Source organism: Lolium rigidum, chromosome 7 (genome assembly GCF_022539505.1).
Source record: "Lolium rigidum isolate FL_2022 chromosome 7, APGP_CSIRO_Lrig_0.1, whole genome shotgun sequence".
NCBI lineage: Eukaryota > Viridiplantae > Streptophyta > Magnoliopsida > Poales > Poaceae > Lolium > Lolium rigidum.
In genome coordinates, this window is record NC_061514.1 from 317,738,244 (window position 1) to 317,754,283 (window position 16,040).

The 16,040-nt window shown below is 41.9% G+C and overlaps 1 protein-coding gene across 1 annotated transcript; it reads right to left on the minus strand.

The window, feature by feature from the left end:
* Nucleotides 1-532: 532 nt before the first annotated feature.
* On the minus strand, nt 533-10,306 carry LOC124675496 (lon protease homolog, mitochondrial-like). Its single transcript, XM_047211576.1, has 20 exons — nt 9,995-10,306; nt 9,295-9,360; nt 8,998-9,192; nt 8,840-8,905; nt 8,712-8,753; nt 8,100-8,222; nt 7,526-7,624; nt 6,883-6,948; nt 6,712-6,798; nt 6,368-6,407; nt 6,098-6,269; nt 5,890-6,014; nt 5,201-5,331; nt 5,000-5,104; nt 4,703-4,816; nt 3,836-4,003; nt 2,899-3,000; nt 2,240-2,494; nt 1,095-1,613; nt 533-974 (listed from the first exon to the last, which is right to left on the minus strand). The coding sequence occupies exons 1-20, from the start codon at nt 10,304-10,306 to the stop codon at nt 792-794; spliced, it is 2,970 nt and encodes a 989-aa protein (XP_047067532.1). The 3' UTR covers nt 533-791.
* Between the last annotated feature and the right edge of the window lie 5,734 nt (nt 10,307-16,040).

Sequence of the window (16,040 nt, forward strand, 5' to 3'; positions counted from 1 at the left end):
CTCTGTTGAAAATGGTCAGAAGGTACCCATGGACCACGGTTGCCCTGAGCTGAAAGATGCTCTAACTGAATCGTGCTCCTATCGAACGGAGGGAGTATTATACGAGTACACATACCAAGACGTCACAAATTGTAGACCTAATTAAGTAACAGTAAAACTTACCTAGGTAGGAGGTTCTGCCTGGTGTTAAATGACGTGGACGTTGAGTTGGGATTGAAGGCACATGCTTATTCTGTCGCTGCATCATGGCAGTGGCTTCTCACCCGTGCATCAAAGGCACAATGCTTAATCTGCAGGTCTAAAGAAGAAACTGGTTCACAGGCACTAGAATTTATTACAATTTTCTGTTGTTAATCAAACCTGGTGATGTCTGTACAAAAGGTGCTAGTCAAGGCCCTAGAATATGCCGACAACAAAAATTTGCAAATGGACATATCACCATGTCTAATCTCTCTGCGCATCAAATACTCAGACAGTAAAATTTATATCCCATCTTTTAAGATACTAACAATTCATAGGAACACACACAAAATTGTAAAAGCCGCAAAACTTGTGCATTCTGTTTTTGTCTCCCCCAAAGAGAATTTCTTTTCTTATTCGAGATACCTCCTCAGCTACCTAGCTACAAACATTTTTACCAAAATTTCCTCAAGTTTTGCCACGTTGAGCACTAGAAAAAAATTGGTTACAGCAATAAGTTACTCTTGATGTTGCTAAGAATGGTCTAAGATGCAAACTTCTTCGAGTTTTCAGTCCTTGTGCAATCTGAACATTTTGTTCTGAAGTGCTTGCTAGCTTGTTTCTGGCTCGCCCTTGAAAGCTAACTCGTATATTTCACTGTATGTGTCAACAAAATGAACCTCCAGACCCTCCTTCACGTTAGGAGCAAGCTCGTCGAAATCCCTTTTATTTGCTGATGGAAATATGATTGTCTTTATCGAGCTTCGCCGTGCAGCAATGGCCTTCTCTTTTACCTATTTCAGGAGTAATTATAATCAATCAATTAGAGTTTTAGTGAATAAGTGAAGTTCACAAGTTTTACATATAAAGGGATTCACCAAACCAAGTTTGGGTTAGCAGTAGAGGAAACATACCCCGCCAATTGGGAGGATTCTGCCAGTCAGTGTTACTTCACCAGTCATTGCTAGGTCCTTCCTGGCAGGTTTTCCCATAGCTAAGGACAACATTGATGTAATCATGGTACATCCAGCACTAGGGCCATCCTTAGGGGTGGCCCCGGCAGGAACATGCAAGTGCAACTTTGAGTTTGCAAAGAACTGATTCTCCGCCTCCCTGTCGCGTAGTATAGCTCTACTAACTGTGTGAGCAATCTGAGCACTCTCTTTCATGACATCTCCAAGCTGCCCCGTCATCACAAGTGCACCTTTCCCTTCTCCTTCCTCCACTTTCGTTGTTTCAATGTATAAAGTAGAGCCACCCATAGAAGTCCAAGCTAAACCCATGACCACTCCAACAGGAGTTTGCTCATATATACGCTCAGCTTGGAATACAGGTTTCCCAACAAAATCATCAAGGTTTGATGAGTCAATTAGTACCTTCTCAACTACCTTGCCTGCTGCCTCTTCTTGTGCTTCCTCTGCGTCTTTGTTGCCCTGCAAAATACAGAACTCGGGTAAATAGGTGACCCACATAAACTTGTAATATATTATCATTATCAATTATCAAAACAGTTCTTAAGTCAGCTAGAAAAATAAACTTTTGTTAAGTTAGCAACAGTGGCATCCATGGTTTTTGGAAAACCAACAATTGTATCCAGTATTTACGTAATAAATTTGATGAAACATCAATAGATTCATTCAAGAGTCGAGACAATTCCTTGAATACACCAGTTTATTGGATCTGCTACCTCTAGGTCATCAGATGTGTCAATTAGCACCACATAAATACCATGGAAATCATTGGGTTTGCACGTTACAGTAGAGCACCATATTCAGGATCAAGCTATCAATGTTTTATCTATATGAAACACAACCAGAATGAAAGATGATTATATACTACCTCTGATGTGTTGGGTTTGCACGTTACAGTAGAGCACCATATTCAGGATCAAGCTATCAATGTTTTATCTATATGAAACACAACCAGAATGAAAGATGATTATATACTACCTCTGATGTGTTGGGTTTGCACGTTACAGTAGAGCACCATATTCAGGATCAAGCTATCAGTGTTTTATCTATATGAAACACAACCAGAATGAAAGATGATTATATACTACCTCTGATGTGTTCAATTTGTCCACTGATAGAGTTTGCTCAGTTACAAGAGTTTCTTCTGTCAATGGTACCTCCTTCACTTCCTCAGGGGCAGGATCAATTATACTGTTGACCAAGGCGGCATCTTCGATAGCAGGATCCTTCAAATTCTCATCTTTCACCATTGCTTCGCTACCACCAACAGTAAGTTCATCGCTTGCTGTGGCAATCAGGGCTGGCTCGTTTGATACCCCTTGGCGGACAAGCTGCAGAGCTATCTGGAAGAAGGGTAACAGGGTGTATAGATTATGTAGAAGGATAAGTTATGTTCATTAATGAAGAGCTACGGAATAAGGGTATGAATGGGAGCATTAACTCTCAACTAGCAGCCTTTCATGAAATGACTTGAACACTGATTAAACACTGTTGCAATCAGTTTAAACTGTAAATAGCTTCTTTTAGCAGAACTAGTAAAAAAAAGGTGCCAATACATACTTTTCTCAAGACTAAGCAGACACAAAAAAATAATGAAGATGTCATGATGTTTGAATTTAGTATTGGACAAACACTAATCTTAAGTTGTATCACCCTCCTTTAAAACTGTATTGATCATAGTAGACAACTTCTCCTTGCTCCAAAAATAATAGATCAAAGATCATTAGGCTAACACTATGTTGAATACCTTCCGGTAAATTTTCTCAATCTGCTTTTGAAGGTTCCGAACCCCTGCTTCTCGGCAGTAATTTTCAATTAAGGCAAGGAGGGCAGCATCTGTAACTTCAACCTGTACATGTTTGTAGATGGGCCGTTAAAGCTGCTGAAATTAACAATGTACTTGCAAAGAACATGCAAGGCTTATAGTTCTATTTCACATATCACTAGAAGTCCCGTACTCTAATTGTCAACTAGTGCAGTTACATCTAAATTTCATAATTAAATGTGATCATTATTTCCTTTTTGTTCTTATTAATGACAGGAAGCCATATAACAGGAGTGTTAACCTTAATAAGGAAATCAGAGATGGATATGTTGAACTATTACCTATGCAATGATCACGGAGTAAGTGCACAAGGCTTTAAAAAAAATCAGAAACAGGTCTAGTAAGTTGCAAACAGAGACAAAAAAAAATATCTGCCAAAAATAAACGGGATACTGTTGAGAAGCATTCAAATTACAAGACCACATGCATATACAGTTTTCCAAATACAGCCCTGGAATCTGCCCCCCCCCCTAAGTCGATGTAACCCTGACCGCAGAGCACAATGCACTATCTAAGTCCGTAATCCCAACCATGATCTAAAGAAAAGTCCACTGGGAGCCTTATAGTGAACTAGATTTGGTAAGTTATTACGATGACCACAGTTTCACAACATTATTAGAAGAAAACTTATGCGGAGCAATAATGCACAAAAAGCTATAAGAATTTAGAGGCCATACCTAACAAGGATAACTTGGTAAGATTTCAACTGTGTTCAACATACCATAAAATCAAAGCATGATCAGTTGATCACTAGTTTTTCTTGGTCATGTTGTGAACTTCCATTTCGTAGAAAATTAAACTATAAAGTGATAGCCAATACTAGAAAATAAAGTAAATTGAATAGCTAGTCTGCAGATACCTGTTCAGGTTTAATGCCACAGGCCTCTCTGGTATTCTTCTCCAGATAATCTCGAGCAATATGCATCTTCTCATCAGTTATATAACCAGCTATTGAAATGATCTCCATTCTATCCAGCAATGGATTAGGTATTGTATCAATAACATTTGCTGTGCAAACAAACAGAACCTGGTTTTCATAAAACAACGTATTAGATGATGTTTGCAATAATTAAGTTCAAAAACTTACTCGATAAAATAAGTACATCATAAACAGAAAATAGTATGACAGTGGAGTCATGAAGCACAAGCAAAACAGCACCAATAGTAAGAGAAGAAAAGGGAGTCAGGCAAAAAGCAATATTGCATTATGTTACCTACGGAAGTACATGGCCCCACCATGGCAGCTCCCATTTATGGGATTAAATCTATAATCTTCCAAATAGTTAGTTTATCTTAGATAGATCTACGACTTGGCACCTAGATTGAATTGTTAGGCATCTATATAAAAAGGACCCTCTGAGGAACAAAGAAGGCAAGAATTAGAAGAATGCTTCTTCCATCTTGCCTCCAGGGGCAAGAGCCTCTGTCTACAGAGCTACGACACATTAACTGAACCAGAACTCTCAAGGCGTCAAGTGTATTGTTCTATTGCGCCACATCAATTAATAGCACAAACACTGCATGTGATAGCACAGTAACAAGCATGCAGCACGCCCAAGCGTAACAGCCAGATGTATGGATATGCCAAGAGATGCAAACTGAAATAAGGTCTGTTACAACTGGTGAGGGGACTTTAAAAAAGTTGCTTTGAACTGTAAACTGAAGTTACCCAAGTGTATATATAGGTAAAATGAAAAAAATGACCTTGAGAAAGAAACAGCCTAACCTTGGATAAGTCAATAGGAACATCAAGGTAGTGGTCCAGAAAATTAATATTCTGCTCAGGGTCCAGAAGTTCCAGCAATGCACTCGCTGGATCACCAGAATGCCCTCTCCCAAGCTGCCAGCAAACAAAGATATCCAGTTGAATAATCAAATTAATGCACATTAACCAAAATTTTCCTAGTGGCTAACAAGATAAATTGTTGTTGAATATGTAGTTGATGTCTAAACGAATCACAAAATATTATGCGAAGTAATTGGCATCTCAAACGAATAGAACATAACCAATTTGTTACAGTACCTTATCGATCTCATCTATCAATACTAGAGGGTTTGCTGTCCCGACTGATTTGAGACATTGCACCATCTTCCCTGGCATTGCACCAACATAGGTACGCCGGTGCCCCTAAAATTGTTAAAATGTTATTCGAGCGTCTGCTCAACTAGTTTTAAACAATACTGGCACTTGATACGAGACATGACATGGATATTTGTTGTGTACCTTGATTTCGGCCACATCAGCCAAACCTCCAACAGAAAATCTGTAAAACTGCCTGTTCAATGCACGTGCAATAGAGCGGCCAATACTAGTTTTACCGACTCCTGGTGGCCCAGAAAGACATATGATCTTTCCTGTTATAAATGGTAAATGAACAAAGTCATTGGTTGAATAGCTACAGGCGAGACATGAAGCAAGGTGCTCCTTCCAGTCACATAGAAGTGTTGTTTAGAGTCAAACTTTAAACTGCTACTAGTATATCTCTGAAATATTGATGGCATGCAAAAACAATGTGTAGATTATATAAACAAGTATGTTCACGATATTATCGTTTCACTGGTATTGTGAATATATTACAATGAAGCCTAGAGACTAACATTACGTTCTGAAGATCATGTATGTCCGAAATGACACTCTTCATGATCGTAGGGAGTACCAAATTTTAGCAAGAACGAAGTGAGCAATCTAGTTACAGTATGTCTATCAGAAGTGTCTGCAGCAACTTTCAAAATCTAGCTTTACCACATGGTGAGCTAAGATGAAGTAGAGAAATCAGATCATTTATTTGTCATTGTTCATGAATTTGGTATATATGAGGATGCCAATATAACATTTGAAGCATCTACACCTTGCATATAAATGGCATACTTCAAAACACAAAATAGAAAGAATATGATAGGGAGAAATAAAACCTTGGGAAGTCCCTCTTAGCTTCCCAACTGCTATGAATTCCAATATTCTCTCTTTAACATCACTGAGACCATAATGATCTTCATCAAGGATTTCTTGGGCATGATGAACATCAAAATTCTCGTTGCTGCAACAAAAGGACAAACAAGTACATAAAGGCCCTGAGCCCCCTGACCTATGTTTCGCAAAGAAAGGCGGATAAAGGCAAACCTATAATTTCCCCATGGCAATACCGTCAGCCAGTCCAAATAATTACGAGTTACGTTGAACTCACTAGAACTGGCTTCTAACAGTTGTAGCTTGGTGAGCTCTTCTTCAATGACTTGCAAAACATGAGGAGGACACTTGTCTTTCTTTGCCTCAATCCTTTCCCTAAATTTTGCTGCAACCCATAGATAGTTGGTTAATTATGAAGTGGCAATGAAAAAATTAATAAACAACACATTAACTGGCAATAAGTGTGACAGTTCAAGAACAAACCAGACAATGCTGTCTTGTCGTCAGTCTCCAAACCTAGCTCCTGCAAACGTGAGACAAGGTGAGTAATAGTGAAGAACCAACAAAACATCAACCTGACAGATTAAAACTCTTATATTTCACATTTGGGATGCACATATGGTTCAAGAAGCATAGACCAGATGTTTGCATTGGTCAATTTATAGTTCTAGCATGGGCATGAAATGATTGGTCATTCTACCACTTTATGAAAATCAATAGCATCATGGATCACTAAAAGTGCTAGATTACACATCAGTAATTATTTAAAAATCAGACTGTAAGGAGAATAATCAACGTAGTAGAAGAAATAGCGAGTAATGAAGTACCTTCTTGATTGCTTTAAGTTGTTCATTCAATAAATAACGTCGCTGATCCCCACTAATTTTTTCTTCAATTGCTTTTGCAATTGCTTGCTGGACAAAGTATAAGTTCATTAGGATCAAGAAAGCTCTAACTAAGAGTTGAAACTAAGAACATGAGCTAAGACAATGAATTACCTGTAACTTACTGATCTCCATGTCTTTCTTTACTAACTCAAGAGTTAACTTCAAACGCTTATCTACCTGTTCCAGAAATACAAGTACAACATTTGAATAAAAAGGAAGACAAGAAAGATAGCATGCACTCTGAACAACATATTGTTCTTTCAAGAGCACATAACTCAGTGTTGCATTGCTGGTGCAAAGTATCTTATAGTTATTTTTCACAATTGATTGTGTTTGTGAATTTGGGAGCATAGTTTGCTAGTCCAGGGACCAGTATTATCGTTTCACCAAGTATTCTTGTGCTTTCGAATTGGTTTGAAGAAGGCCAATAAGTATGATCAGTGGAGAAGAAGCAAAAGAACGTAATCTCCTGCTGAGCCATATGACCATGAGAATACTTCTCAATTGGTAGATGAAGTGATCATATTTCACAATTTAATATTTAGATTGTAAAGTCAAACTGAAGAACAAATAAGACCAGTGCACATGGCAATTTACAGTTTCCATGTCCTCTAAACATCAATGAATGCAGAAGTATACAATTTTGAGTGGATAAGAACTTTGTAGGTTTGAAGAAACATCCAGATTGCTTAGGGAATTAATATAGAGTAGAAAATAAATGTAGAATGAAAGGAGTTAACCAAAAGCTTCTTACATCTAATTCCTCGAGCACTTCCTGGCAAAGCAACTTGTTGGCACCAGAAATAGCAGCACCAAAGTCTGCTAACCGTGGGTAGTTAAAATCACCCACATGCTGAATCAAGTGAAAGGAGCAAAATAATCAGAAAGTCAATGTGTAAGCGAACAGCATCCAAGAAATAGGAAACGCGTAGGTATACAATGAAAATACATGTTAGATTTATGATCAGGGATTTCAATGTCAACTCTGACATGGCCACTGCTTACAGTTCTATTATATATTGTCATTACAGCCTGACACTAACTGACTACCAGCAGGGACTGGTAACTGGGAGAGAAAAATACGCCTCTCCTAGTCATCACACTACCTGTTATTCACTTTCAGCAACTAAAAAGGATGGAAGGACTTAATAGGATTCCTTATACCGCTTAGCCTGCCTATGTTGGATATTTCACACATCATTCCAACAATCAAAACACCAGCTGTGTTTTACAGGTTGGAAAAGTTCTATGATTTCGATACAATAATCAAACAAATGATAGAAGATACATTCATCCACAGATGAAGAAGTTAAGGACCTAATTCACACCTGTATGTAGGTTTGGACATGATCCTTCCAAAGGGAACTTGTCTTGAGGACCTCCCTTAAAGTTGATATAACTTCAAATGAGGTTGCTTTTATGACATCATCATCCTTATTGTAGGTATTTTCCTGTGAATGACAAGTTAAATTATTTAAAATGCAAGGTATCTTCTGACAACACATAGCAATGAAACAATCTTGCATTTAGTTCATGGTGGAATCAGGGTTAACTAAGCATACAGATTGAATTAATCATGTGCCATCAAAAATTATACAATGCGAAACAAGCTAGAGAAGTTCTAAATCATCAAAAATCCCACAACGGTGGAAGAGCAAATGCAAAATAAGAAAAAGGAGGGTGGTCTAAATTCTGGTATGTAATAAAGTAGTACTACATGGATGCAGCTAGAATTCACAGCTGTAGCAGAACTTAGGATCATACACAGACTTCCCTTTCGCTTCACCAAACAAAACTATAGTGCACTTGTTCATTTCTGTGTGAGGGATTTGAGCAGCAATTTCCAATTTGGTGGAGGAGGGAGGAATTAGATATATCCATAATGGCAGATACAATAATAAAAGAAAACATGGGAATCAGTGGTATCATTGTAGAGTTACCTTCAGATGGTCAACTTTAACTGTAAGTGGGTCCTCCTCGACCTGCAATTTTTTGAATTTTGATGTAAACAAAGTTACCAACTCTAACTAGTAGAAACTGAATGGTAGTGGATTTTAACGTATCTCACCATCTCAGTTATCCGCAAACGCCGGTGGCCAAGCAGCACCACCTGATCCCCTTGGATGCTGGTTATCTACATAAACAACAAAGACTAGTTACAGAAAACATATTAACATAAGACCGTGTTAGCACAAGACAATCCCAGTCTTTCCAATCATCAATTACCTGAGCAAGTGTGCCAATTTCATGAAGACGCTTCAACAACTCCTTCCCTTTGAGATTATCAATGCTTTTATTGTCTGAATCTGGACTGGCCACGATACTAGGGTCAGTACCTTCTTCATCCTTTACAAGAAAGGCCCCAGCATACGGGATTGATCTTTTGCGATTTTCTATTAAGGCTTGCAACAGCTTTGGGTCCTAAAGGATTTTTAAAGGAGAGGAAAATTTACCAGGTTAATAGGAGGCAAACGAAGGAAATTACAAAGTGAGGAGATGTTACCAAATAGCTCAGCAGCATACCTTTACATAGATCGGCATATAAAATCCTGGAAAGAGTGGTCGATGTGGAAGAGGCAGTGCTATGACCTATGGTAAAGTAAGAGAAGGGCACCCTAATTAGAACACGTCATGAAAATATAATCACAAAGCAACTGTTCACTCTACAAGTTTTTCTTGTAGCAATGAAGTTTGATAGAAATGTAACATGAAGTTTCAAATACATTTAACCTCCACTATACAACTAAGATGGATCAATCACATCGGCCCCAGAATAAATACTCCCTCCGTGGTAAAAAAATAATATCTCAACTTTGTCTAAATTTGCATGTATCTAGACGCATTTTAGAGCCTAGATACATACAAATCTAGACAAAGTTGAGACGGTTGTTCCCCAATTTGGAGGCGTTTTTTCTGTCAAAGTTCCTAGCGCCTCATGAATATTACTCCCGTTACTAATTGGCTCTGCTTTCCAATCCTTTCCCTCTTGGCGTAAAGTCGCCTTCCACAGAAAATCAAGGGTTCATTTACCAAACATCCCGAGCTCAAACCAAATTACAGATTCTACTACTACTACAGCACAAAATTCCACCAAATGGTTGATCCAGAAAACTAAACAAAACCGAATTACAGATTCTACTACTACAGCACAAAATTCCACCCAATGGTTGATCCAGGGAACTAAACATGGCGGCTATTATCGAAAATGAGAGAGAGGGCGCACCGAAAGGAAGTCCTCGGGGCGGGGGTTGGTGGACACGATGGCGGAGGATGCCTTGCCTTCCGCCTCACCCTCCGCGGGAACCGCATCCTCGGCCTTCGCCTCCGCCGCCGCCGCCGCCGCGGCCTCGGAATCGCTCCCGGAGGAGCTGGAGCAGAAGCGCGCCCTCGTCCTCAGCGCCGAGCTCCGGCCGCTTCTCAGTGTCCCGAAGACCCTGAGCAGCGGCGACCTCATCTCCTCCGCCGCCGCCACGGCCGGCGCGGCGGCGAACCGCGCCGGGAAGGCGGCGGCGGCAGCTGCCGCCGCGCGCAGCATGGAGGATTCGGGAGGTTAGGCGATGGGACGCTAGGGTTTCGGCGAGCAGCCGCAGATGTGCGTGCGCCGTCGCTCTGCAGTTGTGGTTTGGGGAGGAAGAAAGAAATGAGCCAAGCGGCGAGCGAAACCCTTCCAAAACCCTTTTTATGATTTGTTTTTTTTTTTTTTTAAAACACTACTACTTTTTAGTTAAAACTAGCAAAAGTGCCCGTGCGTTGCACCGGAAAAACACAATGAGCAAACTATCCGACAAGGCTTCCGAAAAGATATTGTGACATTGCCTTTTAAATGTGTACCCGTGCAGCTCGGCCTGCAGCCGTGCACCGCTAATGACGTTTTGAATGATGACTTAATTAGGGCCATATTCATGGAGCAGACCTACACGCCTTGTAACAAATCCATGGCAGCGCCCTGCTGCCCTTCCATGTACAACAGCGGCTCGGCGGCCTCGGGTGCTAGGCATGCCCCGCTCAAAGGGTGATCGATGGGCCGCTTCCGCCTCCTGTGGCGCACTCTGATAGCCGGTCTTCCACCGCCCACCTCTCCAATCACTGACCCCCACTCATCACCCCCATAGGTTGACCGTTGTCGGATGGGACAGTGATAGGCACCGGCGTGGCAAGTATCCGGCCGCTACCGCCCATCTGTAGCGCAGTACAACTTGATGGGCTTCTATGGGGTCAGCCGACGCTAGGGATACACACCAACATGATTTTAAGAACCAATAAGCTCATTCACCTCCGATGATGTCCTGCAGATCAGGACATAAGAACAACCTCCGATAGCCGCGGACATCGGGCGATAACCATGTCCATGCATTCAGGTGATGCCGACTCGATCAATTGCACAAGTAGGACAGGCTAGTCATTGCAGTGACATACGAATTTCATGAAAATTGTGGAGTGCGATGGATTTTGCTTGGACACCGCATATATACAAGAGGCGAATCAAGATCGAATCCTTGCAAAATTATGTCAATTACACACAAGCCAAGCTCACTCGTTCAGTTACCTCTCATCAATTGTAGTAATAGAGTTGTTGATTATTTGTAGTAATAGAGTTGTTGATTATCCGAAGAGTCTTCAGGAGAAAAAAACCTACCGCCGGAACCTGAAGGTTCAATGGATAGGTAACGGGAAGGTCATGGATGCGACGACGTGTGTCATAGGATGCGGGCTGGCTGGAGACACGCGAGGACTCTTACTTCCGGCCAGATGATATTTATTCGATCTGCTCAATGGATGTCCTTCGTGTGTGCGATACTGTTGGACTCCATGAACAACAACCAAGACGGCTTGCGGCTAGACGCGCATGTATCTGTAGCTTATTCTTCGCCGAGATGAGCCTTCGCCAATTTCCGCCGCACTGTCGCGGCACACGCATCTTCCTCACCTACGTAGCACACCTTAGTTAGCCAATCAAACCCGGCCACCCTGCACGGCGCCTAGGATTTTGATTCGGCGGTGCAGCCTCGTTCGCGCCGACGATCTCCTTTTATCCCACATCGGCAACTTCGACGACTCCACTCCCACTCTATCTCCGGCTGCCTCCTACATCGTCTCTACCCCGTCCGTTTCTCATCAGAGCCAGAGTCTGATGCCGCATTTGGCCTAGACCTATCTTTAGTAGTATTAATTAAAATTTGTTCAAATAGCCAAAAATAATCCTTCTTAGTTCGCTGAATAGTTCATACACATGACATAAAATTGAATGAAAATTTCAAAAATCCAGGTTTCTCTGAAAATTCACTGAAAACTTTAAAATAGAAGGTAACTTATTACAAAATATGGTTATTATTTTAATGTATCAAAAGTCTAAGTTCTAAAAAAATGAACACAAATGCAGAGTAATGAACAAAGCAGTACAAAGAAAATGATGACAAATGGAGAGGAATGAAAAAACACTGGATCGAGTCCACATACACCAAGCATATTTTGCGTCCAGAACGTGAAGTTAGTTAAATCAAAGCAAGACCAACAAACAAAAAAAAAATCAAAGCAAGGCTAGTATGGTACTGCCCAACTGCTAAGTGGATCCTATCATGTCAGAAACCAGTATCACATCATCTGTTTCGCCACCGCATGAATAGAAATCCCGCGCGCTATGCTTTCTGTTCGCCCAAACGAATCTGCCAGATTTTTTTTGCATAGCCCCGCTGATTGGGGTAAGCAAGTCGCATGTCTGGGAATCAAATCCTCCTTGCGCAGTGTCTTTTCTTTCTCGTAGCTAGTCCCAGGCTCACACGCGGATCTAGCGATTAGAGGCGAGACCCACTGATACCTCGAGGTAGAAGGGGACCGGCGACGGCCGCTAGAGGCGGATGGATCCGGGAGCCGGCGTAAGGTCCAGGGCACGCCGAAAATTAACTTTCTGCCGATAATTATCTCAAGTTCCCAACCGATTCAGGAGCTAAGCGTAGAGCCGTTAAGCCTTCATGAACTGCTACCTGTGGAGCCCACCCTGATTCTCTATCTTCTCTGAACAGGTACGCAGCCTGTCTTTCTCTCTCCCCCGGTGAACATCACCTCCCGCCGCCGTCAAAATCCGGCGAGCTGCCGCCGCCCCGAAACGATTCCTCGCGGCCAGACCCTCTCTACCTTGCCTGTTTCGCTTCCCTGGCAAGACCTGCCGGATTCCAACCGAGAACGGCCAAACGAAGCTTCCCTGGAACGTGCACACCGGGCCGGCCGATCTCCATCGTTGGACACCTTCATCACCAGGCCTCTACAGGTCCTAATCGTCATACTTGGATCGATCTCTATCCTACCAGGTGTTTGAACGAACGCCTGAATCTTCAAGGTGAAGGAAGGAAGAAGTGGAACGGAGGGACAGATCGATGGGAGTATTAATAGAGGATGGGTGGCGTGCGTGAGAGAGGAGTCGTCTGGGTCTGGGTCTGGAGTCCAGGAGGAGCACGAGTCCACGAGACACGGGGTAGGTGGGGCGCGGTATCCGGAAGAATTCTGCGGAGGGGAAAGGAGCGCCCCGTCGGCCGCCAAAAATATAACCCAACCGGTACGGTGGCATTGGGTGTATTATGCGATTTGGTGGGAGGGTAAAACGGTCCAATAAAAAGCGTTGACGAAAATTTTGGCAGAAACCTTAGCTCCTTTATTATTAGGTATAGATATAGATTAAGCGATACTAGCAAAATATTAAAATAGATATAAAGATGTTAATAGTGCTTCCATGATTTAGTAAAAAAATAGTTGCACGGATATTAAGTGATTACCTACATAATTATTCACAAAAATTAAAATTAAACGCGACCAAAATTAATTGAATTTGATTATCCTTCCTTGTTTTGGTACGCTCGAATGTCATTAGGTTAACGTTTGGGTGACACTTTGACGCGTCATTCCCTTCTATGTGTCGTTAACATCTTCCTTCCAGCGTAGCCTCCTAGGATAAACTCTAATTATTTTTTTGTTTTGGACCATTTATCTATAATCTATAATAATGCCTAAATAGGTCAACTCCTTGGATAGCATTTGGAATAATCTACATTAGCATTGTCAACAGTTATCACTAATCATGTAAATTAAGTGTCACCCTTTCCGGCTAGAAGCATTTTATCAAATAAGAAAAAAATCCACATGGCCAAGCAGCACCGGAGGGACTGGACACACTCTTCCGAGCAACAAGTAGGGTTTCCTCTACGTGCACTCGGTTAGATCTCGGAGCCTTTGGCTCCTTTCTTTGGGTGCTACAAATTTCATCCCTAGGTGTCGGGGAGGGGACCTAGAGCATCTTAGTCTCCTACGGTTGGAGATCGGGATGCGGGGTGATGCTCGGGCTAGATCCTTTGGACCTTTCCTTTGGGTGCACTGGGTTATGTCCCGGAGTCTTTAGGTTAGAAGCTGTGACCGTTAAAGGAAATATGTCCTAGAGAAGTTGTATTATTATATATTTATTGGTTTATAATTAAAGTTTATATTCTATGTTATAATTATATTAGCTCCGGTTATTGTGATATTGGAAAGAAACCTAGTTACATGTATCGAATCATAAACACCAAATAAGATATCTTTAGTCACGCTTCTATAACTGGTTCATGTGATATTGATAGTCTCGTTTTCCCGACTATAGGGAAATAATTAAAATTTGTTACGAGGTTGCCGGCAACATATGAGATCAACATTGTTTGTAGAACGTTGATGGATACTCCCCAACTGATATATCGTGAAACTCATTATCAATATAGTTATTGGTGTTTTTTCAAATACTAAGTATCACATCTACTAAGATCGCTATACCATGATATTATTATGAAATATGTTACAAGATCTTCAAACGTCACCTCGTAACCGAGTAACAATAAAGATGATCTTCTTGCATTTTTAGATAATATGTCATAGTGTCATTTTATATGATCATGGGAATTCCTACTCCAACAATGGAAAGATACACTCTGGGTGCCTATTCATGCATCATGATGTTCGTCATCCTTTGGCCGGACACGTGACTCATTTTTTATGTCACAAGAACATCAGTGGTACAACATGAGTGAAGGAGTACATGTTGGGTAACGAGGAACCTAGAGTTTCACCTCGGGCTATGTAAAGTATCGATAAGCAATGCGACATGTATCGAATAGTAATACTGAAGGTTCACACGACTGACATCTTCATGTTATATGTAGGGATCGTTGCGGTTATCAAGCGCACTGCATCGATCATTGTTGCGGAAGGTCGTTCCGGACAAGTTCTAGTATATCCGAACACATATGCTCGCAAGCTTAAGGTTTAACAACATTTGGAATGTGAGTACGAATGAAGAAAAAGAAGGAAGCGGTCCCGAAGGTTGTTCGGAAATTCTTAGAATGTTTGGGAGGTGTCCGAAATAATGACGAGAGTATTTAGAACAGTTTTCGGATATTTCTAGAAGGTACCGAAAGGTAATACAACAGCGTGAAAGGTCTTAGAAGGTTTAGAATAACCCGTGAAACGGTTCAAAAGCTTCGTGTGAAGAAGAGGAAAGAGGACATGGGCCGCCATGTCCCCCTCCCCGCCTCCACCCTAGTAGTGGGTGTTGGTCATGGAGAGACATGACATCAAGCTCGACCTGATCAAGGCCAACATCATCGCGAAGAAGAGGAAAGAGGACATGGCGATCCTGCTCGTCAACACCAGCGCCATGACGACGACGTCAAGGCTTGGAGTGCGGCGTAGCGCACCACGATCGTAGCCGAGAGTCGAGCTCCACCCGCGCCCCAGCCCAACACTACGACTCCAGCGATGGCTACTACTCCACCGGCCACTGATGCTTCCCCGTCGACTGCCTCACCGCCATCGCTGAACACTACATGGACGACGCCCACCATCGTCTCCAATTCGCCGGTGGAGGAAATTGCTTGATTTATCTAATGCCGGTCGGCCTACGTGCCTCCTTTTTTTGGTTCTCTAGACATTTCTATGCCACGATTTGCGACGATGTGTTCATCGAGACTTGCCATTTGCGACGATGTGTTTCGTCGAGACAATGATCTTTTTGTGGGCCAAAAATCTGATCGGCGTATGTTTTTATACTTCAAATTTGGGGTAGGCGTTTGGGGATGCGACTGGGCGCCGGTACCCCCTATTTAGGGGTTACGCGCCGGCACCCCTATACAGTCAGGCGCCGGATGCCATAAGGGGATCTTGAGAGGAGATGCTCTTAGCTCTTGTGTTAACGTGACTTCATGAATTTCTTCATTGGCTTGATCCCCAGGTGCATGGGTGGGTGTATGGAAAAT

What these genes read in the sequence shown, in the direction of transcription:
- LOC124675496 (XM_047211576.1), bottom strand. Translation starts at nt 10,306, where the DNA reads ATGCTGCGCGCGGCGGCAGCTGCCGCCGCCGCCTTCCCGGCGCGGTTC. An exon ending in CGACAAGACAGCATTGTCTG is followed by an intron (nt 6,270 to 6,367) that starts GTTTGTTCTTGA and finishes TATGGGTTGCAG; the next exon opens with CAAAATTTAGGGAAAGGATT. An exon ending in GTGGCATTAAACCTGAACAG is followed by an intron (nt 3,001 to 3,835) that starts GTATCTGCAGAC and finishes AAACATGTACAG; the next exon opens with GTTGAAGTTACAGATGCTGC.